Below are 24,008 nucleotides of genomic sequence, written 5' to 3' on the forward strand. Positions count from 1 at the left end.
GTCTGAGAACCTAACTTTTACAAATACAATGATCAAGAATCTTCTGAAGTATGTCAGTAGGATCAGGAATTAGATATAAATTCCAAAGGGAATAATAATAATAATAATAATAATAATAATAATAATAATACCACCAACACCAGCACCAACACCAACACCAACACCACCTCTTTGATGTGGTGGTGGGGCTTGCATGCTCCAAGGAGGATGAGAGCTATGCCAGAGGTTCAACCATACTGGACAGGTCTCATCAGAGGAGCCAGACAAAGAGTGTCTCTCCCATAAACAATATGAGGAGATATAATTTACAGAAACCTATACTGCATCGGTCACTGCCTGGGTCAACAAGGACCACGCTAAGTATTCTAGTTCCTGGTCATCTGGTGACAAGTGGGCTTCAGGACTCAGGATTGTTGACTGAGCAACCAGGGCTAGCAGCTGCAGGACTACTGGAAAAAAAGTTGTTTACCTGTCACATGTCAGATTCAGTCGGCACAGCACAGCATGGCGAAGCGCTGCTCAGCCGTGCCTAGTCAATTTCACTGCCTGGGTGCTAGCCGAGGAAAAGGGGAAGTGAAAACTGCGAACTGATTACAGCAGGTGGTGACACTTAACTCAAACCACAAGTAGATACTTTGTATCAGTGCCGGCAAAGGGGAGCGCAGCGGATCAGAAGGGAAGCAATCAGCGCGTGATTGAGAACTCCCGGCTTTACGCGCAACAGGAAAACCCAACAAAGACAACAACCGCACAACCCATAGACGACAATCAAGAAGACAAAAGAACTGGACTGAATCTGCCATTTGGGCGAGGGGGGATTACTGCGGGTACTCTGTAACCAAGCAACGGGCAAAAGCGTGGGGATGGGGAAACTATAAAATACAATTGTAAGTTATGCCAAGCCAACCCTGGCTTTGTCTGTATTTACTTACATTATGGTTGAGTAAACTTTTTTGCTGAACACACGTGTCACAAGAGTTTCTGTGAGATGAACAGGGTAAACCTTACATACACAAATATATGAAGACTGAAAACAAATAAATAATGATCTGCTATTACAAATCAAGTCCAAAAAAGAGGATATCTGAAAAGAACGCACCACTTCTGGAAAGAACAACATCCAGAATCAGACATAACAGAACAGGGGCTAGCAGATCAGTCAATTTATAATATGAAATAAAATATTCACAGAAGTAGAACTGGAAGAACTGCAAAGGTCTACGCAGGGCAAAGAAATTGAAGCCTTGCCAGAAGTAGCTCAGACTATAGAGGCAAACCAGGGGGAGTCGGCACTAGAGGAAGCCAGAATAGCTATTGAAAATTGTTTTCATTCCCAAACCAGGCACCCTCTCCTCTGCCTTCTCCTCAGAAAGAACAAAGCCCTCTAACTACAAAACAAGAGGAACTGAAACAAAGAATAACTGAGCATCTAGAACAGCACAAAAACAACAGGATAAAGTTGCCTGCATTGAAGATTGTTACAAAGAAATATCTAGCACAAGTATTAAAAGATGCCAATACTGTAATATCAAATATAAGGACCATCTCATTGCAAGGAAAAGACCAACTAATGTACAGCACAGCTGCAGTTATAAGCGAATACCTTGGATGAAAAATCAACAAGCAAGAAAAAAAGCCAAAGAGTGCACCACCAAAATGGAAGATCAGGTTGGAAAATAAGATAAGCATGCTAAGATCAGATGCAAGCAAGCTAGAACAGATGAAAGAAAAGAAGCTGAAGAACAAAAAGACCAAAGAATACCTGATCAACAAGTATTATCTAGAAACAAGGAAGATCAAGGAAGCACTGGAAATAATAAAGCAGCAAATAACAGCCAGAGCCAAGAAGATCAGCTGATATGAAGCTCAAATTGCGCACTATAGACAGACTCTCCAATTTCAGTCGAATCAGAAATGTTTCAATGGAGAGACTGCAATGAACCAGTCAACACCTGTCAAAGAAGAAACTGTGCAGTTCTGGGCACAGCTATGAGACAACCCAAAGAAGTACAATAAGAATGCAGCCTGGATAAAGGAGCTAGATAAGAATACAAAAGAAGCTGAAATGAAAGAACTTGTAATAACAGCAGAAATGGTGGAGAAAAGGGCAAGGAAGGTCAAGAATTGGTTAGCACCAGGTGAAGATGAACTGCATGTTTTTTTGGTTGAAACATCTGACTGGTCTAATCCACTCATTGCCAAACAGCTTAACAATAGTCAATTGCAAAAGGCAGCTTTACTTGAAACATCTTACTTGCGACAATACCTTTAACACCACCAAACAATATCTGCCTATTCCTGGTCCTTCGGAAAGACTAATAAGTGGATAAAATGCCAAATACAGTCTAAACAATTGGCTGACTGTGTGAGCAACAATAATTTATTAAACTTTTATGCCACCTGACTCTCAATGACTCCAGGTGGCTCACAACTATCAAACAAAGAAATTATAAATCTATAAAACATAAAAGATAAAGATAAAAGATGGCAAGTGAATGAAGTGAGAGGTCTTGCTGTCCCTCACCAAAGGCCGTGGTGAAGAGTATGGTTATACAATTTTCTATGTAGATCAAAGATCACATTCTCCTATATGTATTAACTGAATAATGAATTCATGCCTGCAGACCTTGTTTCAAGTATTCTTGTCATGTGAAACGAAGTTTTCTTAGCAATGGCATCTTGGCTATGAGTCTATTCTGGCAACCTCATTTTTTTTGGCTCTAAGCTTTATTCACTCAGGTTTTTTGGAAGGTATCCAAACATATCTTGTTGTTGTTGTTTAGTCGTTAAGTCGTGTCCGACTCTTCGTGACCCCATGAACCATATTGCGCCAGGCCTTCCTGTCCTTCACTGCCTCCCTGAGTTTGCTCAGTTTCATGCTCATTGCTTCAGTGATGCTATCTAACCATCTCATCCTCTGCCGTCCTCTTCTCCTTTTGCCTTCAGTCTTTCCCAGCATCAGGGTCTTCTCCAAAGAGATCTCTCTTCGGATTAGGTGACCAAAGTATCTGAGCTTGAGCTTCATTATCGATCCTTCCAATGAGCAATCAGGGTTGATTTCCTTTAAGATTGACTGGTTTGACCTCCTAGCACTCCAGGGGACTCTCAAGAGTCTTCTCCAGCACCACAGTTCAAAGGCATCAATTCTTCGGCGCTCAGCCTTCTTTATGGTCCAGCTCTCACAGCCATACATTACTACGGGAAAAACCATAGCTTTGACTATGCGGATCTTTGTCGGCAAGGTGGCATCTCTGCTTTTTAATATGCTATCTAGGCTTGCCATAGCTTTCCTCCCAAGGAGCAAGCGTCTTTTAATTTCATGGCTGCAGTCTCCGTCTGCGGTGATCTTGGAGCCCAAATAAATGAAGTCTGTTACTGCTTCCATTTCTACCCCTTCTATTTGCCAGGAATTGATGGGTCCAGATGCCATGATCTTAGTTTTTTTTAATGTTAAGTTTCAAGCCAGCTTTTGCACTCTCCTCTTTCACCCTCATCAAGAGGCTCTTTAGTTCTTCTTCACTTTCTGCCATGAGGGTGGTATCGTCCGCATATCTGAGGTTGTTGATGATTCTCCCTGCAATCTTAATTCCGGCTTGTGATTCTTCCAGCCTGGCATTTCTCATGATGTACTCTGCATATAGGTTAAATAAGCAGGGTGACAGTATACAGCCTTGTCGTACACCTTTCCCTATTTTGAACCAATCGGTTGTTCCATGACCGGTTCTAACTGTTGCTTCTTGGCCCACATTCAGATTTCTCAGGAGACAGGTAAGGTGGTCTGGTACTCCCATCTCTTTAAGAACTTGCCACATTTTGTTGTGATCCACACAATCAAAGGCTTTTGCATAGTCAATGAAGCAGAAGTAGATATTTTTCTGGAACTCTCGTGCTTTCTCTATGATCCAGCGAATGTTGGCGATTTGATCTCTAGTTCCTCTGCCTCTTCGAAACCCAGCTTGTACATCCAGTAGTTCTCGGTTCATGTATTGCTGAAGCCTAGCTTGTAGGATTTTGAGCATAACCTTGCTAGCATGTGAAATGAGTGCAATTGTGCGATAGTTTGAGCAGTCTTTGGCATTGCCCTTCTTTGGAATTGGAACATAAACTGACCTTTTCCAATCCCATGGCCACTGTTGCGTTTTCCAAACTTGCTGGCATATTGAGTGCAGCACTTTAACACCATCATCTTTTAGTATTTTAAATAACTCAGCTGGAATACTGTCATCTCCACTAGCTTTGTTGTTAGCAATGCTTCCTAAGGCCCACTTGACTTCACTCTCTAAGATGTCTGGCTCAAGGTCAGTGATCACACCAGCGTGGACATCAGGGACATTAAGATCTGTCTTGTATAGTTCTTCTGTGTATTCTTGCCACCTCTTCTTAATCTCTTCTGCTTCTGTTAGGTCCCTGCCTTTTTTGTCCTTTATCATGCCCATCTTTGCACTAAACGTTCCTTTCATATCTCCAATTTTCTTGAAGAGGTCTCTAGTCTTCCCCATTCTATTGTTTTCCTCGATTTCTTTGCATTGTTCATTTAAGAAGGCCTTCTTATCTCTCCTTGCTATTCTCTGGAAATCTGCATTCAGTTGCTTATATCTTTCCCTTTCACCCTTGCTTTTCTCATTCCTTCTTTCCACAGCTATTTGTAAAGCCTCATCAGACAGCCATTTTGCTTTCTTGCATTTCTTTTTCTTTGGGATGGTTTTAGTTGCTGCCTCCTATACAATGTTACGGACCTCCATTCATAGTTCTTCAGGCACTCTGTCTACCAAATCTAATCCTCTAAATCTATTCATCACCTTCACTGTGTACTCACAAGGAATATGATCTAAGTCATACCTGAGTAGTCTAGTGGTTTTCCCTACATTCTTCAATTTAAGCCTAAATTTTGCAGTAAGAAGCTCATGATCTGAGCCACAGTCAGCTCCTGGTCTTGTTTTTGCTTTCTGTATAGAGCTTCTCCATCTTTGGCTGCAAAGTATATAATCAATCTGGTTTCGGTATTGACCATCTGGTGATGTCCATGTGTAGAGTCGTCTCTTGTGTTGTTGGAAAAGAGTGTTTGCTATGACTAGCTTGTTCTCTTGACAGAACTCTATTAGCCTTTGCCCTGCTTCATTTTGTACTCCAAGTGTGAGATTTGCCCCGTTCGACAGAGAAACTCTCGTGACACGTGTGGTTCACAAAGAAGGTTTACTCATGCGTAACGTAGTAGTCACAAGCAAAGCCAGGACTGGCTTGGTACAATTGCATCACTTGTTATATTCCCCCCTTCCCGCGCTTTTTCCCGCCTCGTGATCGCGTTGCGGCTGTGGGCAATTAGGCCCCCCAATGTCCCCCCTGATCGTTCATGATGGCAGGGTCGGTCAGAGTCCATTGTCCTTGATTGCCAGTCCCCCTCCGGCTGGGTTGGCCCCTCCCTGCTACGTGCAGACCCGCGGGTTCTGTGCTGCGTTGCGATCTTGTTTCGCTGCCCTGCGGCCCCGTTCCTTGCTTGCTCGCGCCGTTATCAGTTCGTAATTAAAAGCTTCCGCTGCGGTTTTCCTGTTTAGCTGGCCGCAGGTGGCTCGTTAATTAGCGGCGCTTTCGGTTCCTCTTTTCCCCGCTAGCTACCGCCGGTGGATTCCGCGTGGTCTGGTTGCGAGCTTCCCTGCAGCCCCGTGCTTCCCTGAAACCTCGTGCTGACCGAACCTGACATGCCGCCCCCCTGACGACAACTCCCCCCCTCGGTCCTATTTCGGCTTCCCGGGGTATTTACTGTAAAAGTCCCGCACTAGGTCCGGCGCCCTTATGTGGGCTTTACTCACCCATTCGCTGTGGGACTTGGGGAAATGTTTCCATTGCACTAGGAGCTGGGTCTGCCCCTTGTGCCTCCGGGCGTCCAGTATCCGGTTGATTTCGAAATGCTGCTCCCCCCCGACCATGATGGGTGGTGGTACTCCCTCCGCCTTGTGCCAGGCGTTCCCCGGCTGGTGCAACTTTAGCAGGCTGCAATGGAACACCGGGTGGATCTTCCCGAGGCTTTTCGGGAGCGTCAGCCTGACGGTCACCGGATTGATGATCTCCGAAATGGGGAACGGCCCCACAAACCTCGGGCTGAGTTTTTTCGATGCCTGGTGCGTCTTTAGGTTTTTGGTTGACAGATACACCTGGTCCCCCACTTTCCACTTTTCCTCGGGGAGCCTCTTGCGGTCCGCGTGCTTCTTGTAGTCGGCTTTGGCTCTTTGCAATGCCGCGTGCGCCGCTCGCCGGGTCTCGTCGATTTGGGCGAACCAGGCGTCCAGGGAGTTGATCTGGGATTCCGGCTGAGGCAGCTCCGGCATGGGGACGAATTCTCTCCCGGTGGCTACTTTGAACGGAGAGAACCCGGTGCTCTTGTGGACGGCGTTGTTGTATGCCACCTCCGCGAATGGTAGTAGCTCCGCCCAATCGTCCTGTTGGTGCCCCACGTAGCAGCGCAGGTACTGTTCGAGCCCCCCGTTCAGGCGTTCCGTGGCTCCGTCCGTCTGCGGGTGCGCCGCGGAGGATAGGGCTTGTTTCGTCCCCACCCGCTTCAGGAACTCCCGCCAGAACCGCGCGATGAAGTTGCCGCCCCGATCGCTGACGATACGTCGAGGTGCGCCGTGGAGTCGGTAGACATGTTGCACGAACAGTTTCGCCAGCCCCTCGGCCGTGGGGACTCGCCGGCACGCTACAAAGTGCGCTTGTTTGGAGAATAAGTCCGTGACCACCCAAATGGCGGTCTTCCCCTTACTCTCCGGGAGCTCCACTATGAAGTCCATGGCGACCTCTTGCCAAGGGCCGTCGGGTTCCGCTACCGGCTGGAGTAGGCCTCTAGGTTTGCCTTTGGCTCCTTTCGCCGTTGCGCACACCGGGCAACCCCTGAGTACGCCTCCACGTCCTTCCGGAGCGTGGGCCACCAAAACTGCCGCCGGATTAAGTGGAGTGTCTTTACGAAGCCGTAATGCCCCGCGCTCCGGCTGTCGTGGGCTCTCTCCATGACCTCCCGTCGGCAACCCTCGGGCACGTACAGCTTTCCTTCGTGCCACCACAATCCCTCTTGGCCGGTTAGCGCCTCTCGGTTCTGCTTGAGCCAACCGTCCCGCTCCGCTGCCTCCGCGAACCCTTGCCTTACTTCAGACGCCGCGTCCCGTCGCTCCCCCTTGGTCTGGCTTCGGGTCACCGCCTTTGCAGCCAGCCTGCTGGCGGGGATGACGGAGTCCACGATCTCCTCCCGTAGGCTGGCGTGTTGGGGCATGCGAGACAGTCCATCCGCTAAGAAGTTGCGCTTCCCGGGGATGTGTTTCAGTGTGAACCTGAACCTCCCGAAGTATTGGGACCACCGTGCCTGTTTGGGGGATAGCTTACGCGGGGTCTTCAGGGCCTCGAGGTTCTTATGGTCCGTCCACACCTCGAACGGTTCAGTTGCCCCCTCCAGTAGATGCCTCCACGTGGCCAGCGCCCACTTGACCGCGTACGCCTCTTTCTCCCACACCATCCACCTCCTCTCCGTCTCGGTGAATTTGCGGGAGGCGTAGGCGCACGGGTGGATGGCCCCTCCGGGCTGGGTTGGAGCAGGACTGCTCCCGTTGCCACGTCTGATGCATCCACTTGGATTATAAACCGCCGGTCTGGGTCGGGATGGCGCAGGATCGGCTCCGCGGTGAACCGCTGTTTTAGTTCCTCAAACGCCCCCTGGCATTCTGCAGTCCACGCGAGTGCCATGCTGGGCTTGGGGGTTTCCCAGTGCCCTTGGTTTTTAGCAGGTCGGTTAGGGGAAGGGCGATTTGGGCGAAGTTCGGGATGAACTGACGATAGAAGTTCGCAAACCCTAGGAAGCTTTGGAGTTGCCTCCGGGTTCGCGGCGCTTCCCAGCCCAGGACATCCCTTACTTTCGCCGGGTCCATCTCAATTCCCCGGCTGGATATTCGGTAGCCGAGGTAGTCTAGTTGCTCTCGATGGAACTCGCATTTTGAGAGCTTTGCGTACAGCTGTGCCTTCAGCAGTCTCTGGAGCACCGTGCGCACCAGGCTCACGTGCTCCGCCAGGGTCTCGGTGTAGATGAGGATGTCGTCCAGGTAGACCAGGACGCCCCGGTAGAGTAGGTCGTGCAGCACCTCATTAATTAGCTGCATAAATACCCCCGGGGCCCCTTTTAATCCGAACGGCATCACGGAAAACTGGTAGCTTCCGAGCGGGGTGTTGAACGCCGTCTTCCACTCATCTTTTGCGCGGATCCTAACTCTGAAGTAGGCTTCGCGCAAGTCCAGTTTTGTGAACACCCTCCCCTTCGACAGATGCGACATCAAGTCCTTCATCAGGGGGAGGGGGTATTTGTACTCCGTGCTGATTGCGTTCAGCCCCCGGTAGTCTACGCACATACGGAGCGAGCCGTCCTTCTTCTCCCGGAATAACACCGGGGCCGCTAATGGTGACTTCGCGGGTTGGATGAATCCCCGTGCTAGGTTCTTGTCTATGAACTCGCGCAGGGCTCCCATCTCCCTCCTCGACAGGGAGTACATTTTTGGCTTAGGCAGGGTCGCTCCTGGCTCTAGCTCGATGGCGCAATCACTGGGCCGGTGTGGTGGGAGCTGGTCAGACTCCTTCTCCCCGAACGCTGCCGCCAGGTCTCGATACTGCCTCGGGATTCCGCCGCCCGTCGGGGGTGCCCCGGGTCCGGCCCCTCGCTTTGCGGTTGCCTCGCCAGTCGCCGCTGCCTCCCCTCGCCTCGGGATCGTGGCGGGTCTCCGGGGTCCCGGCGCTGCTGCTGCTGCTGCTGCTGTTGCTGTCGCCGCCCGGGTCTCGGGCCCCATCTGCTCTCGTCCCGTCTCCCGGTGTCCCGGACCCTCCGCTTGTCCGCCGGTGGTTGCGGCTGCCTCCGTCTCCGCGGCTCGGTCCCCTCTGCTCTCGCCCCTCGCCGGTCTGTCGACCCCGAACCGCACTGCCTCCGCCGTCCAGTCGACTCGTGGGTTCCGCCGCCGCAGCCACGCCAAGCCGAGTACCACCGCGTAGTCGGCCACCGGGACCACCACGAACCTCAGTTCTTCCCGGTGACTCCCGATCGTCATCTGGACCGGCTCGGTGTAATACTGAGCTGGTCCCCCTGCCAGCGTGCCATCTAACTGGCTGAATGAAATGGGCTCCCGGAGGCGCCTCAGCTGTAGCCCGAGCCCCGAGACCACCGCTGGGTGCATCAAGCAGTGGGTGCAGCCCGAGTCCAGTAGCGCCCGTAGCTGCGCCTCCCCTCCGGATCTCACCCCCGGACGTGTATCCTCACCCGGAACGGTGGGCAGTCCTCGTCTCCTATTGGGTCCGCGCGCCTCGACTCCCTGCTCGCACTGGGACGCCGTTCAGTGCGAGCGCGCCTCGTTTCCCGCCGGCTCCGAGTCCTCTCCGGAGGATGCTGGCTCTGGGGTCGACCACCCCCGCGTCCTTTCTCGGTCACCGCCGCCACTGCCCCCTTCCGCGGTCGGTCACCGGTCCTTTTCCCGTTCGCACGCGGGGTTTTGACTTCGGGCCGTGGTGGGGCGCCTTCCCGCTCCGTCGGGCACTGCGCCGCTCGGTGGCCTCTGCCTCCGCATCGGAAACACAGATTCGGGGCTCTGGTCGCCTCTCGCCTCCCGGTGGACTGCCGTCGACCGCTCCGTCTCTCCTCGGGGGTCCTCTCCCTCGGCCGGTCCCTCGTCTGGTCCCGTCGTCTTGTGCTCTGTTGGATCTGCCGCCACGCCGATTCCGCCGTTCCGGCCAGCCAGATCCAATCCTTCACTGTGGCCGGGTCGTCCCGCCCCAGTGCCCGTTCCAGGATCTCTGGGTTGAGTCCCCTCTTAAAATACTTCACCTTCAGGGACTCCGGCCAGTCCGCGAGCTTCTCGGCCAACCTCCGGAACTCCAGGGCATATTCCGATACCGATTTGCCCCGCTGCCTGAATTGTAGGATGTCGTCCTCCGCCCGCTTGGCGCTCAATGTGTCCTCGAATCTGTCCCGGAGCGCCTGCATGAAGTCCGGGAAACTCCGTAGTTCCGCCGCGTTGGCATCGTACAGCCCGATCACCCAGCTGGCGGCTTGGCCATCTAGCAGCTCGGCCACGTAGGATACCCTGTCCTCGTCTCTAGCGAATAGGTGACCACCCCTCTGCATGAACCCCCTGACGTGCGTCAGAAAGTGCGGCAGCTGTTCGGGGTCCCCTGAGAACTTCCCAGTGATACCTCGAAGTCTCAGGGCGTTTGCCGCCCGTTGGTCCTCCGACCGGGGCGCCGTGGGTGGTGCCGGCGGGGGTGTCGGACCGCCCCTGTCGCTCGCCTCCTCGTTTACCGCCGGTGGCCCCACTCTCTGCAGTAGGGTCTGGAGCATCGCCTCCACGGCGTCTAGGCGTCGCTCGACTCTCTCCTCTAGTCGGGCGAATTTCTCGCTCCACTCTCGGTCCCGGAACCCCGAACCCCGGGTCATCGTAACGCCCGAATCGTCTGGTCCTTGATTCACGCCCATCGACCACCGCTCGGATGGAGTGCGCCCGGCCCTGGCCGCTGCCCCGTCGCTCCCGGGCGGCTCCGACCGCCCTTCCGCGAGCCTGGATCCCTCGCGCTCCAGCTGACCCACGGATTCCTCGTCGCTGGTCATGCCTGTATTGAGGAAGAAAACGCTCCTCGGTGGTACCGGGTAGCGCTGACGGTGAGTCCTGGCTTTATGTGAGATTTGCCCCGTTCGACAGAGAAACTCTCGTGACACGTGTGGTTCACAAAGAAGGTTTACTCATGCGTAACGTAGTAGTCACAAGCAAAGCCAGGACTGGCTTGGTACAATTGCATCACTTGTTATATTCCCCCTTCCCGCGCTTTTTCCCGCCTCGTGATCGCGTTGCGGCTGTGGGCAATTAGGCCCACCAAAGTCCCCCCTGATCGTTCATGATGGCAGGGTCGGTCAGAGTCCATTGTCCTTGATTGCCAGTCCCCCTCCGGCTGGGTTGGCCCCTCCCTGCTACGTGCAGACCCGCGGGTTCTGTGCTGCGTTGCGATCTTGTTTCGCTGCCCTGCGGCCCCGTTCCTTGCTTGCTCGCGCCGTTATCAGTTCGTAATTAAAAGCTTCCGCTGCGGTTTTCCTGTTTAGCTGGCCGCAGGTGGCTCGTTAATTAGCGGCGCTTTCGGTTCCTCTTTTCCCCGCTAGCTACCGCCGGTGGATTCCGCGTGGTCTGGTTGCGAGCTTCCCTGCAGCCCCGTGCTTCCCTGAAACCTCGTGCTGACCGAACCTGACACCAAGGCCAAACTTGCCTGTTATTCCGATTACTCCTTGACTTCCTACTTTAGCATTCCAATCCCCTATGATGAAAAGGACATCTTTTTTTGGTGCTAGTTCTAGAAGGTGTTGTAGGTCTTCATAGAAGCGGTCAACTTCAGCTTCTTCAGCATCAGTGGTTGGGGCATAGACTTGGATGACTGTGATATTGAATGGTTTGCCTTGGATACGCACTGAGATCATTCTGTCGTTTTTGAGGTTGTACCCCATTACTGCCTTTCCCACTCTCTTATTGACTATGAGTGCAACTCCATTTCTTCTAAGGGTTTCTTGCTCACAGTAGTAGATATAATGGTCACCCGAATTAAATTCACCCATTCCCCTCCATTTCAGTTCGCTGATTCCCAAGATGTCGATGTTCAATCTTGTCATCTCATTTTTGACCACATCCAGTTTGCCTTGGTTCATAGATCTTACATTCCAGGTACCTATACAATATTGTTCTTTACAGCATCGGACCTTCTTTTCGCTTCCAGATACATCCACAGCTGAACGTCCTTTCGGCTTTGGCCCAGCCGCTTCACTCTTTCTGGAGCTACTTGGAAATGCCCTCCGCTCTTCCCCAGTAGCATATTGGACACCTTCCGACCTGAGGGGCTCATCTTCCGGCGTCATATCTTTTAGCCTTTTAACATTGTCCATGGGGTTTTCTTGGCAAGGATACTGGAGTGGGTTGCCATTTCCTTCTCCAGTGGACCACATTTTGTCAGAACTCTCTGTCATGACCTGTCCGTCTTGGGTGGCCCTGCACGGTATAGCTCATGATTTCACTGAGTTACGCAAACCCCTTCGCCACGACAAGGCAGTGATCCATGAAGGGGAAACATATCTTACATATTTTTATGTAAGTCACTTTTATTCTCTGTTTTTAATTACTCTAAACAATATTTGTAATATTGTACCTGTTTTGGGTTTTGCTTTGTTAGTATCTAGAGACTATGAAATTATATATTATAGTCATATAAATGTTATTAATACATAAATAACTTGAGTCTTATGTTGGCTCACAAGCAACATTTCCACTGGTCTTTCAGAGGAACTTTAATATACTGAGTTGTATGTGTGGAAGTTAGCATATAAAATAGAACTATTTGTTTCTAAACTTCATTGAGAATCAAAGCAAATTGTCCAAAGTATGATTTTTAGACTAAGTGTTCACCTTGGGGCCAATCACATGAGAACTCTAGTGTATGTACATTTGGAGAGCATTGTAGATGTCTGATCTGCTGTACTGAAAGCCATGAAGTCTGATGGTAGCAGGGTGGAGGGGTGGAAGGAAGGAAGGAATTGTGGTCTGTTTGTCTCCTGATTCTTTTGGGCCATTCCCTGACCCTCTTCTGAGTTTGACCACAGACAGTCTAATGGGAGAAATTAACACCTACTAGCTCCAAGGTTGGCAAAGATTTATTGCCAGCCTTTTCGCTATCTTCCCTCGAAACACCCACAAAAAAACTGTTTTGCTGTGATTTTGCTGTGTGGGATCATCTTCTGTGAGAGTGGACTGTGTCTCCATCCTTGAATAGGAACATCCAAAGCCTTCCTGGGTAATACAGGATTGTAACCAACCTATCAATAAGCAAGTTTTGTCTATGAAAGCTCTACACTTTGTACAGCAAATAACATTTGACCAGAAGTAAATAAACATTTTGGCCATCTCAAGGAGATAGTTCCAAATATACTTCTTAGTACTTTTTTTTTTTTGGATATACTGTAAATGAAATGCATATTTATCTGCATCCTGCCTAAAGATGATGTCTTCCTATTTGTGTGAATGCTATACCCAATTCAAGAGGACTGACATTATACTCTAGAAGTTACACTTGTACAGATTTCTCTGAACAGTTCCTTTCTATCTTTAGTGAGTTTTCATATCATAAATTAGCCGTCCAAGGAAGCAGAGCAAAGCTGGAGCTTCAGTCTAAGTCTGTTCTTTGTAGACTTCATTACTTATACCAAGGAATACCAAATATGTGAAACCAGTCCCAGCAACAAATATTGCCTGCAAAGGCAATGAGAGGTAATAGCGTGAGGCCTGGCAGCTTGGTGAAATAGCCAGAGGCAACCCAGACCTTTGGGGAAAAAAGTGCTACACATGCTCAAATACAGTCAAAGGTGCCAGAAGAAGCCCTGTGGCAGATAGGCAGATGTTGATAACTATGGAAAGAAGGAATATATGCTGAGGAAGCCAGCCAAATTGTAAGGTAGATTTGGGATGAGAATTCCATATGTACCTTTGTTAGCAAAAAACATTAAGCATGAAAGACATATGGAGCCTGTAAAAAACAAGGGAGTACCCTGGATGCCTGACCACTTTGCACCTAAAATAACTTGTACAAAAAATGTCTCTACATATGTATTTCTACTCAACTGTTTCCTGTTTAAGACCTCAGTGTTTATGTTGACCCAAGAATATGTGACAAGGACAAGCACAGGTATTGTCTGTGGATCTGAAAATTCAGTTATAAGGCAAGGATGGTCTGATATTTTTTAACACGCAAAGTTTTTCTTCTGTAAAACATTCAGCCAAAGTAATTCACCAAAAATGATCTGAGGGGCTCATCTGAGAAAATAACAGAGCCATCTATGCCTCACTCTATGAAGATATTGGAAAAAAGCATTATTTTCAATAGAAAATAAATAGATTTCAAGAACTTGTGTCATCTGTGTAAGAAGAGGATATTCCCCCAGTGATGGCAATTAGTCATTTAATTGATGATAAATAAAATCAAGAATAAGAGTTTACAATCACAACTTGAAATATATAATAAGAAAAAAAGGCACTTGGTTGAATACAGTCCTCTGTAAACTCTAGTGGACAAGGACACAAAACTTGACAAAGCAGTGGAGGAACGACTAGGTGGTGTGTATATACACTTTAGAAGAAGGTTTAAAGCATGTTGCTTCATGAAGGCATTTGAGTAGAAATACAGTTGAGTAGAAATACATATGTAGAGACATTTTTTGTACAAGTTATTTTAGGTGCAAAGTGGTCAGGCATCCACATTCTAATGTGTTAGTGTTTTAATATTAAGTGTCCATTATTTTAGTTTTTATATTTGTTAATGATGCTTCTATTGCATTTTGTTGCCATTCCATTGTATTGTCATGCATCACTGTTAAAGGAATGGATGGCATATAATTTTTCTAAATAAGTGCTCTAAATAAATCAGTGGATGATAAGTATGTGACCTAGTGTTTGTATAATTAAGGACTTTATAAATTGCATTTCTGCATCCTGATCCTATGTCACATTAATTCTTATTCTACAATTGTAAAAAAGATGGACACTGAGATAAATGATAATTATTCAAGGAGAATAATAATAATAATAATAATAATAATAATAATAATAATAATAATACTTATTTACAGGATATTATTTCTGATCTTGAATCAGAATAGGCAATTAAGTCTATAGAATTTCCCATTAACAGACTTCCATATATGTTTGTCTATATGACACATTCAGATTACAGAAACCCTCGAGCTGTTTTAGCAAGCTATGTTGTGAATTTAAGCAGCTTGCTCTGTCTCTGCATTACAAGGCATTCCATATCTCTGACTTTTCAAATTTGGTGGGACTCATTTAGCATATTTTTCAAATGCTAACTGCCATAGAATATTAACTAATAATGATGCTTTTAGAAGACTCTCAGAGCTATACATCTCACCAGTAATTTCTTTGCATCAAGCTTATGCTTCTGTCAACACTGAGACAGTACTTCTTAAAATCAACTGATTCTTGTTTTAATATATGCTTGTAGAATTACCTAGAATTAGAGGCATGAAGTCCTAAAGTTTCATATGCAGACAACCAAGATTCTTGCTACTGCTGGAGACAATAAGAAAAATGTTGTCATTTCAAACACTGCATGAGAAGCTATATGCTGGCATGCCTTTGTTCCTGTCCTTACACATGATGTGGAGGCCATTTCTTCATATAGGCAAGATTTTTTAACATCAAAACCTCAGACAATATCAGATAACAATGCTTCCATTTAGCATTCAGTTTCATCATCCTAACTCACATCCTTCAGTTGTTATCAAAGTCACTGCAAAGAATTCAGCTCGAGTTCTCTCCTTCCCCCTGGGCAATTTTTTCTAACATCTTGAATTGGCTATCAAAACTCTTATTCTGCTTTCTTTCTTCTGTTTCACATGTGAGTATCACCACAGGTTTACAAAATCTATGTGATTTCTCTTTTTGGTAGGGCAATATGCTGCACATTCTTGAAAGAGATAAACAGAGACCAAAAGTATTTGATATCTACCTCTGTCTTCCCTGTAATCACTGTTTGACCATGTCCTTCTTACAGATATGAGAAATCTTTTGTTCTAGGTCATTCTCCAAAATGGAGGCAGCTGTTTATTTTCCAAAGAAACTGTCATTCAACAAAGCCATTTGAAAGCATCCCTATTACTTTTGTATCATGGTGGGACAGATTAATAAAATAACATGAACATCACTGCAGGTGTTCTCCTTAGTTGGAATTTATTATTTCTATGAATTCTCTGTTTCATTATTTGCCAAAGATCACTGGGTTATGGTATTCTCTGCCTCTCTTCCAATTCAGGGAGACTTCCTTGTGAGATGGGCAATGTCTAAATTTGAAATATAAATAAATAAATAAAAATTCCTGTGGAACAAGAGCAAATGGACACCAGAATAATTGCTCAATCTTGGACTGGATTGGACTACTGGATAATGTTGTGCCTTTTCTACTTGGAATTTCTGCTGTTTCTTTTACTGAAACTTCCAGAAGAGCTAATTTCAGGGAGACTGCAAGGATTACAATATATACAGGCATGCTTAATCAACAAATGATAACAATAATGCAATTCACTACAGGTCATGTCCTGTACTTAAAAGGCTAATAGTACTCTGTAAATACTAGTTATAGGTTAGGCCTGTGCAAATCCACAACAATGTGGTTCAAAATAGGCAAGATTGGGAGAGAGTATGATTTGATTAGAATTTGTGATTCAAGATTCAAAGACAAACAGTTTTGATTTGAGCTGATTCAAGATTCAGGTTGATAAAAGATTTGTCTGCAGATTATAATAGGGAAACCTCAAAAGCCTTGCAGCTGTTTCATTTTTTGGCAGAAGGAAATGAAAATTGCAGTAATGGAAGACTTTTTAGAGGATAAACCAGTATCAATTTGATATCATTAAAGGCTCTACTGTAATACATTTTCAAGTATTCCCTCTGCAACTGGAAGCATCTACTGAGGTGGAGATGGGACAAAAAATTCAAGATGGCAGGGTGATGAACACCTATAATCATTAACCTGACAGCCATTTATTCCTAGCTGAGAGACTTATAACTGCCACAATTATACAGAATTTTTAAAAATAACCCAAGAGTACCTACTGGACTGGCAAGCCTTGAGCCCATATTGTGAGTGCTGAGAGCTGAGTTGAATTCCAATCTTATTGGCAGGGCCAGAAGTCTAACATTTCATTAGCATAAGAGAAAGCAGAAGTTCAGGTTTTTTTCTGGCCACAGGTAAGAAGCTGGAAGCCAAGAAAATGATTGAAACACAAAGTTTTGTCACCTCGAAAGAGCTCTAATAGGCAAAAGTTATTTAAGGTGACAAAAGTCATGGATTGGGTAATCATATTATTGTAAGAGAGCCCATCACACTATCAACTTTTCCCCAGCATTTGCTGTATGTGTCATATACAGAACATATACAGTTTGTATAGAACCAGGTTGGCATAGTGGTTAAAGGCACCAGACTGGAAATCGGGAAACAGTGAGTTCGAGACCTATCTTATACATGAAGGCCACTGGGTGAATTTGGGCCAGTCACTCTCTCTCAGTCCTTGGAAGAAGGCAAAGGCAAACTGCTGCCAAGAAAACTATGGCCTTTCCCAGGCAATCACCAGGAGCCAAGACTGACTTGAAAGCACACACACAGAAAAATCCCCCAGAGTGAAACTAATGAGCTTTTAAGCCCCTACCAAGGCTACAAAATGCTTGGAAACCATCTGGTCTGATTCACTGCTCTGAAGTCGGTTATTGCTTCAGTTTGTGATTTTGTTTCATTATGGTGATTTAATTGAAACTCTTCTTCACAGCATCCTGTTAGTGATAGTGTTTATAGCACCTTGATAATCTGTTCAGAAATATTAGATATAGTCATTTCAAGATGAAAATCAGGAACCAGAGGTGCCCATAGAGGATGCCAAAAAAGTTAAGATGGTGGCTATATCTGTACAATCAAAGTCCTAACCATTTTTATATTTGTTGCATGTGTAATGTATGTAAAAAAGGGGCAGGTCTTTGATCACATGGTTGCAGCTGCCATCTTAATATTTTTAACACTCAAATCCTCTGTAGATGCCCCTGCCCAGGACTTCAAGTGGCTCCAAATTACCCAAAGTTGGTAACTTCCAGTGAGGACATGGTGAGCTGAACATCCTTGAAGGAATGGGAGTGGCATTGCAGCAGGGATCTGCAACCAGAAGATGATTTCTGGCTCCTTTCAATCTCTCCAGAAGAAAGAAAGATTGTGAGATTGCCCACATGCACTCTGGACAGCTGCTCCTTGTGAGTAGACTGCATGAACCAAGGTTTTTGCAGTTGGCTTGTGAATGGAGTAGCTGGGAGCCAAGCGAGTTCCACCAAGCTCATAGCCATTAACGTAGCTTATATGGACAAAAAGCTCACCTGAGCCTCATTTCTTAATCACTTTTGGAATTGTTTTTTAATTGCTTTTTAACTATTAAGAACCTTCGGATCAGCAAGTTTTACAACATTCACTGGGTGAGTCTCTTTCAATCCTTGGAGAAAGAAGTTTTAAGTACAAGATTAAGGACTTTAATTTGGGAGGGGGGAATAAGCAGCAAAAAGGCGATTAGAATCTTGATTTGAGAAAGTTATAAATGGACTAAGGGTCCAGAGGAATTTGAAACAATTTTGAAATTAATTATAAGAAATCTTCCCATGGGAAAATGGTATTGTTTAGTGAGCGGGGAAACATGATAAGATGGGATTTTGAAGGTTGGACACTGAAGGGAACCGGAAAGAACTAAAGTTTGTAATTAAAGGAGAAGAACACTTAAATTTGCCTTATTAATATAGAATGGAACAAAATACTTTGAATGAATTCAAGTATATTTGGGAACAATGGACTCAGAAGTTAATCTTAAGATTATCTGCTATTATAGACAGACTGGATTTAAAACAGGTTATAGAAGAGGAACAAGTATTACTGGACAAGACTGAGACTGAGGCTGACTCGAATGTGGTCAGGAAGTTACAGAAAATTATGTGGCCAGAGGCTGACTCGAAAGTTGTAAGAATGATATGGAAAAAGATGTTACGCTGGATATACAAATGAAACCTGCTAATGTCTTAATAATTAAATTAATTATTTAATTATTAATAAATAAATAAATAAATAAATAATTAAAAGGCATATACAAATAACAAACCAGAGAAGAGAGTTGGATAATTTTCTTATTTTGGATTTACAAAAGAGACTTCTCAAAGTTTTGAAGGATTTTCTGAGGAGAAAAGGAGAAAAGGAGAAAATGAAAAGAAATAAAGTTTTGGGACATTATTTAAAAGGATTAAAGATCAAGATTATTAAAATCAAAGGGAAGAAATATAAAGTTGGTTTATCTGATCAAGGCTAAAATATATATGTTGCTGTTTCTGGTAACCCTTAATGAATTTTTGCTGACAAGGACTGAATGACGAGGCTTTAAAGATTTGGAAAAAGATTTTTTTGTTGTGTTTTTAGAGAAAATGTCTTAAGTAAAGGGAAGGAATATAAACTTAGTTTATTTGATAGAGGTTAATACTCACACACACACACACACACACACACACACAATGTTTTCTGGTAACCCTTGACTAGGACTGAATGACAAGGCTTTAAGAATTTGTTTATAGATAAGAGATGAGATATGGGAAGAAGAGATCATGTGTTGTATTCTTAGAGAAGGTGATAAGTTACTGAAATTGTTTGTACTTGTGCTGAAGGGGGAAGTCATTTTTTAATATATTTCTTTTCTTCTTTACTATATTTCTATTTTTCTTTTCTATTTTTCTTTATATTTTCTTTTCTGTACTTTCTATCTCCTTTTTTCCATTCTTTTATACTTTTTTAGTTTGCATTAGTTTTAGTTTGTATTAGTCTTTTAGCTTTGTAACTGCAAAATTTAATAAAATTATTACAAACTACCCAAAGTTGGTGGAATAGTTACTTACCATTTGAGATAATTAACAAATGTGAAATATAATTTAAATCCTAAACTAAGATTAATATTCCTTTTTGAAATAGAAAGAAATTCCCAAACTACTGTCACAATTGCTTGGTCCATCCATATATGACTCCATCCTACATGTTTTATTGCCCTCATGACTACAGCCCTCAGCATCTCCAAATTGTTATGTACTCAAAATTTTGGGGACCATAAAATGGAGTTAGGGAGTTGCATGCAGATGGCCAGTCCCATGTTAATGAATTAATCCTTGTAAGTAGCTTAATGAAGGCAGCATGGCTGATGGTAAAGCAGAAATGAAACTTCACATATGTACAGATTTATTTTTGCAGATTCCTTTTTGAACTGAAGTTCAGGACATTGAGTCTGTAGATGACTTATAAGGATTTTAAAATGTTTTCTGCTTTTCAGCCAGAATGTGGTATTTTGGCTTGATTATATCTACTTCTATAGAATGCTAGCTTTCTTTCCACTTTTCTGATTGAATTATAAGTTTGCTAATTCTTCACTGTAAGCATATGGCTTGCTGGCTCCTGGCTCCTGGCTAACCTGTGAGCTGTGATAGTGTGGTCAGACATATGCTTTCCCTGCCTTCTGTTCACACAGGATCACTTTTGATCATGCCCATTTGCTATTTGCACATCTGACAGGTGCATTTGGTGCTTGAGGTCATGTGGTTGAGATGATGTATCTTTGTGTGACAGAAAAGCATGTTGTTTGTAAATCTAGACTTAGATCAAAGAATGTGTGTGTATATATCTATATCTATTTATATCACCACTTACTAAAGGCCTGAATTACATAGTAACACAAGAGGTTCTATCAAATTTCCATATTCCAAAATAAAGAGGGAAACAGCTCATTTCTTTTCAGCTTTAGGAAAAATAGTAGGAAAAAATCTCTCTCTCTCTCTCTCTCTGGTAGAGGCTGAGGTTTAGAGGAGTTAGTTGGCTCTATGAACTATTAGATTATTTAAAACTGTTGCAGTTGATTGGATATCTGGATTTATTTTATCTGTTTCTTTATATACTCTTGTGTGATACATGATATATCATAGATCATAGCACGAAAACAATCTCAAATAGGTTGAAAATTCTTTTTCCATCTTTCTAGAGTCATTTATTATGTACATATGTGTGCATGTTTGTGTTAAGGGGGATTTGGGGAGAGTGATTGGTAGCCTGAATATAAAATAATGCAGCAAAGGAAGCAGCCATTATCTTTCCTTCCACCCCCAACAATGTTCCTATGCAGCCTGCCATAGAACAATCTCTGTCATTGCATTTTGTAGAAACACAGAATTATGAAGGGCTATTGATTGTGTATTCACTGTGCTTGTCTGGTGGCAAAGAGTGTGAAACACAGAGAGACAGTTTAAAAATCCTTTGCTACATTATCTTAATAATAGCAACCTCCATCAAAAGTCATTAGAATTTACACCTCTCATTCCCTAGTCCCTCCCTCTAGAACAGTGTTTTCTCAACCTCAGCAGCTTTACAATGTGTGGACTTCAACTCCCAGAATTCCCCAGCCTGCATGATAGCTGGGGAATTCTGGGAGTTGAAGGCCTCACATCTTAAAGTTGCTGAGGGTAAGAAACACTGCTCTAGAAATTAGTGGAGAGAAGCAGGGGAACAATGTGATCCTAATGTATCAAGAATTTTAAGGCAGAACTTTGAAAAACATATCATAGCCTACAAAGCCATTTTCAACAGTCTGAACTAGATGGATCAACAATCTCATTTGGTATAAGTTTCCTGGATGCTCAGCATCAGATGTAAGCTGAGATGGGAGCAAAGTGAATCAATTCCCTATTTATCAGTTGGCAAATTGGAGAGATCTATTCTCTTTCCTTCAGTGACAATTCAAAGCAATGACAATTTCTTCAAGATGCTTATCCAGTTGTTCGATAGATCTCTTAAGTAAGAGTGAATTCACCTTAAGTATAATTGTATCTATACTTCCCTGAGAATCATCTCAATATCTGAAGACAAGATATGTATATTGTGTCAGGGCACTTTCACACTGTAGTCAATCCCTGAAAAGCAGTTTGAAGATACTGCAGAGAGACTATTACAGGCTCAAAAGTGTAAAGGTTCAACACTACCTACAACAGAGGAATGCTTGGTGAAGATGATGGAGCTTGCAGAGATGGCTAAATTAATGTTCTGGATCAGAGAAAAGCCACATACAGTATACTGTACATTTATGGCTGACTGGAAACCCTCATAGACTTTTTCATGAAACAGAAAAAAATGCACTTATGCACATATGACTTGTGGTTTTGATGATTAGGAAAAACAAAAAGGATAATAGAAAAAAGTGAGCTTTTTTTGTAATCATAGAGTAAGAAATAATTTTGTAATCATACACACATTTGCTGCAAAAGAAATCAGAAGCATCTTTTTTCTATTTCTTTTTATTCTTTCTTTTTGCTCCTTCCTTCCTTCCTTCCTTCCTTCCTTCCTTCCTTCCTTCCTTCCTTCATTCCTTCCTTCCTTCCTTCCTTCCTTCCTTCCTTCTATTCTGTATTAGTTTGTATTAGTTTTTATGTTCTCTTTAAAACTTTTAATAAAATTTATATAAGAAAAGCAGTTTGAAAATGAGCACAATTGCCTTCTCTTCCACTGAACTCACAAGGCTGAGAACAAGTAAGAATCACTATCCCATCAGTTCTGGAGTAACTCCAGTATTTATTTCTCCATACAAAAGGAAAATAAAATAGATTGCTTGCATGTATCTTTTTCACTCCTTATTTTGTGCTCTGTGCACTTATATCAAAGAAAAGAAAAAAATATATCTGGACCTTATGAAGGGGAGCTGCAGAGCCACAAGGCCACCTTTTCACTTAAAAGACAAGGAGCTGGGAGTGAGGCAAGAGTTCCTGTAAATGGGGAAATGGAATTCCCACAAGCTGTGCAGAATTACAACATTTTAGGGAAAAGACTGGATTAATGCAGTTTCAATTACAGTACTAAACCATGATATTGATCATGAGGGTCTGAAGCTGGTTTAGAAATTGTGTAGAGAGCTCATGTGAAACTATCACCATAAAAACCTTTAGATGGGTTCAATCATATATTTGAAAATGTTCCGATGAATTCTAAACTATCTGTCATCTTTCTACATGGCCATGAAATCAGCAGGAAATGATTTCAGAAGATTGTGACATTACTTTTTAATATCTCTGAGTCTGGGGCAGGGGAAGTGCTTTTTGGAATTCTTGTGGACATCTGGGACATATGTCATAGCTGAACGTGCCTTCTTTCTCAACATCAGGTTCATACCAAAATACTAATCTGTTGGGTCATCAAGATAATACTTTTTCAATTATACATTCCATGCGCACAATTCTAGAATCAAAAGAAGAAAAATCAATTGTTAGGATGACATATAGAAAAATTTATAAAGCCCATTTAATTTTTTAATCATGAATAAATATGATAAAAAAGGTTGAACATCTTTTCATATGGGATAGTGGTCCTAAAACAATACATTAATTAAACTGCTCAGTAAAAACATTTTAAAATATATTTGTAAAATGCATATTTTGGTTACATTTCTAAAAATGTAGACTTCTATCCTTGTGTAATGATTTTTTATTTTCTTGATAACTTATTTAGTTGTCTGGTCTCAAAGTTTTCCATACAAAACTTGGCTCATTAGTATTATTATTTGTTCTTTAAACTGAATTATAGTATTGGAATAAAATTCATGTGCTTTGTATGGTGTTTTTTTTCTGCTGATCCAAGATACTGCTATAAAAAAGAAAATGGTAAGGAAATATTTTTTTATTAAATTTGAAAATGCAATAAATATTGATTTAGTTTCAGACTGGTTCTGACAATATCGTACATCACAAACAATTGGAACTTTTTCTCATATTGGTCAGGACTGGTGATTCTTAATAGTTTGCATGTTTAAGATACATACAACAAAACACTGCAATACAACCTAGTGTACATTTTTTGTTTTTACTATTGCTATTTAACTCACAGAGATATTAAAAGCACAGATTTTAAATATGCTAATGTTCAGTTTCAGTATAATCTTACATATGTCCACTCAAAAAGACCTCAGACTCTCCTAGGAAACTAGGCAGAGGATTACAGCCTGAATTATATTTACATTTTAAAGGGGAATTAATTATATTTTCTTCATAGCTTCTATTTTCAGAGACAACAGATGAAACTGGTATATGGAGGTGAAGGGTTAGCCGAATCTTTCTGGTTGCTTATTGTTTTATTTTTAAAAGTGCAGTGTCTGCTTATTCGCTCCTTGCAGTTAAAAAATATCCAGCAGAATTGAAAATATAAATCAGGATTATAATTTTATTTGTGATTATGTCACCAACTGAAGGACAGGTGTGCATCCCTTTGGAGCTTAAACCTAGAGAAAGAAAGAGAGAAGACCATTGAAATTCATGAAGTAGAAGCATTGTTTCTGGTTTCAAAGAGTTAATAAATATATTTAAATGGCA

At 43.8% G+C, this 24,008-nt stretch overlaps 1 protein-coding gene across 1 annotated transcript in view; it reads right to left on the reverse strand.

Moving 5' to 3' along the window:
• Positions 1 to 23,795: 23,795 nt before the first annotated feature.
• Positions 23,796 to 24,008, reverse strand: part of LOC103061671 (contactin-6) — a 160,066-nt gene continuing 159,853 nt past the window's right edge. The window contains exon 21 of the mRNA XM_088134694.1: positions 23,796 to 23,917. Coding sequence (XP_087990820.1) covers positions 23,796 to 23,917 — 122 coding nt within the window. The remainder of the gene's footprint in view (positions 23,918 to 24,008) is intronic.

The sequence above is a fragment of the Python bivittatus genome, unplaced genomic scaffold (genome assembly GCF_059951505.1).
Source record: "Python bivittatus isolate LINGU-HERP-01145 unplaced genomic scaffold, Pbiv_v1 ctg000080_np1212, whole genome shotgun sequence".
Classification (NCBI taxonomy): Eukaryota; Metazoa; Chordata; class Lepidosauria; order Squamata; family Pythonidae; genus Python; species Python bivittatus.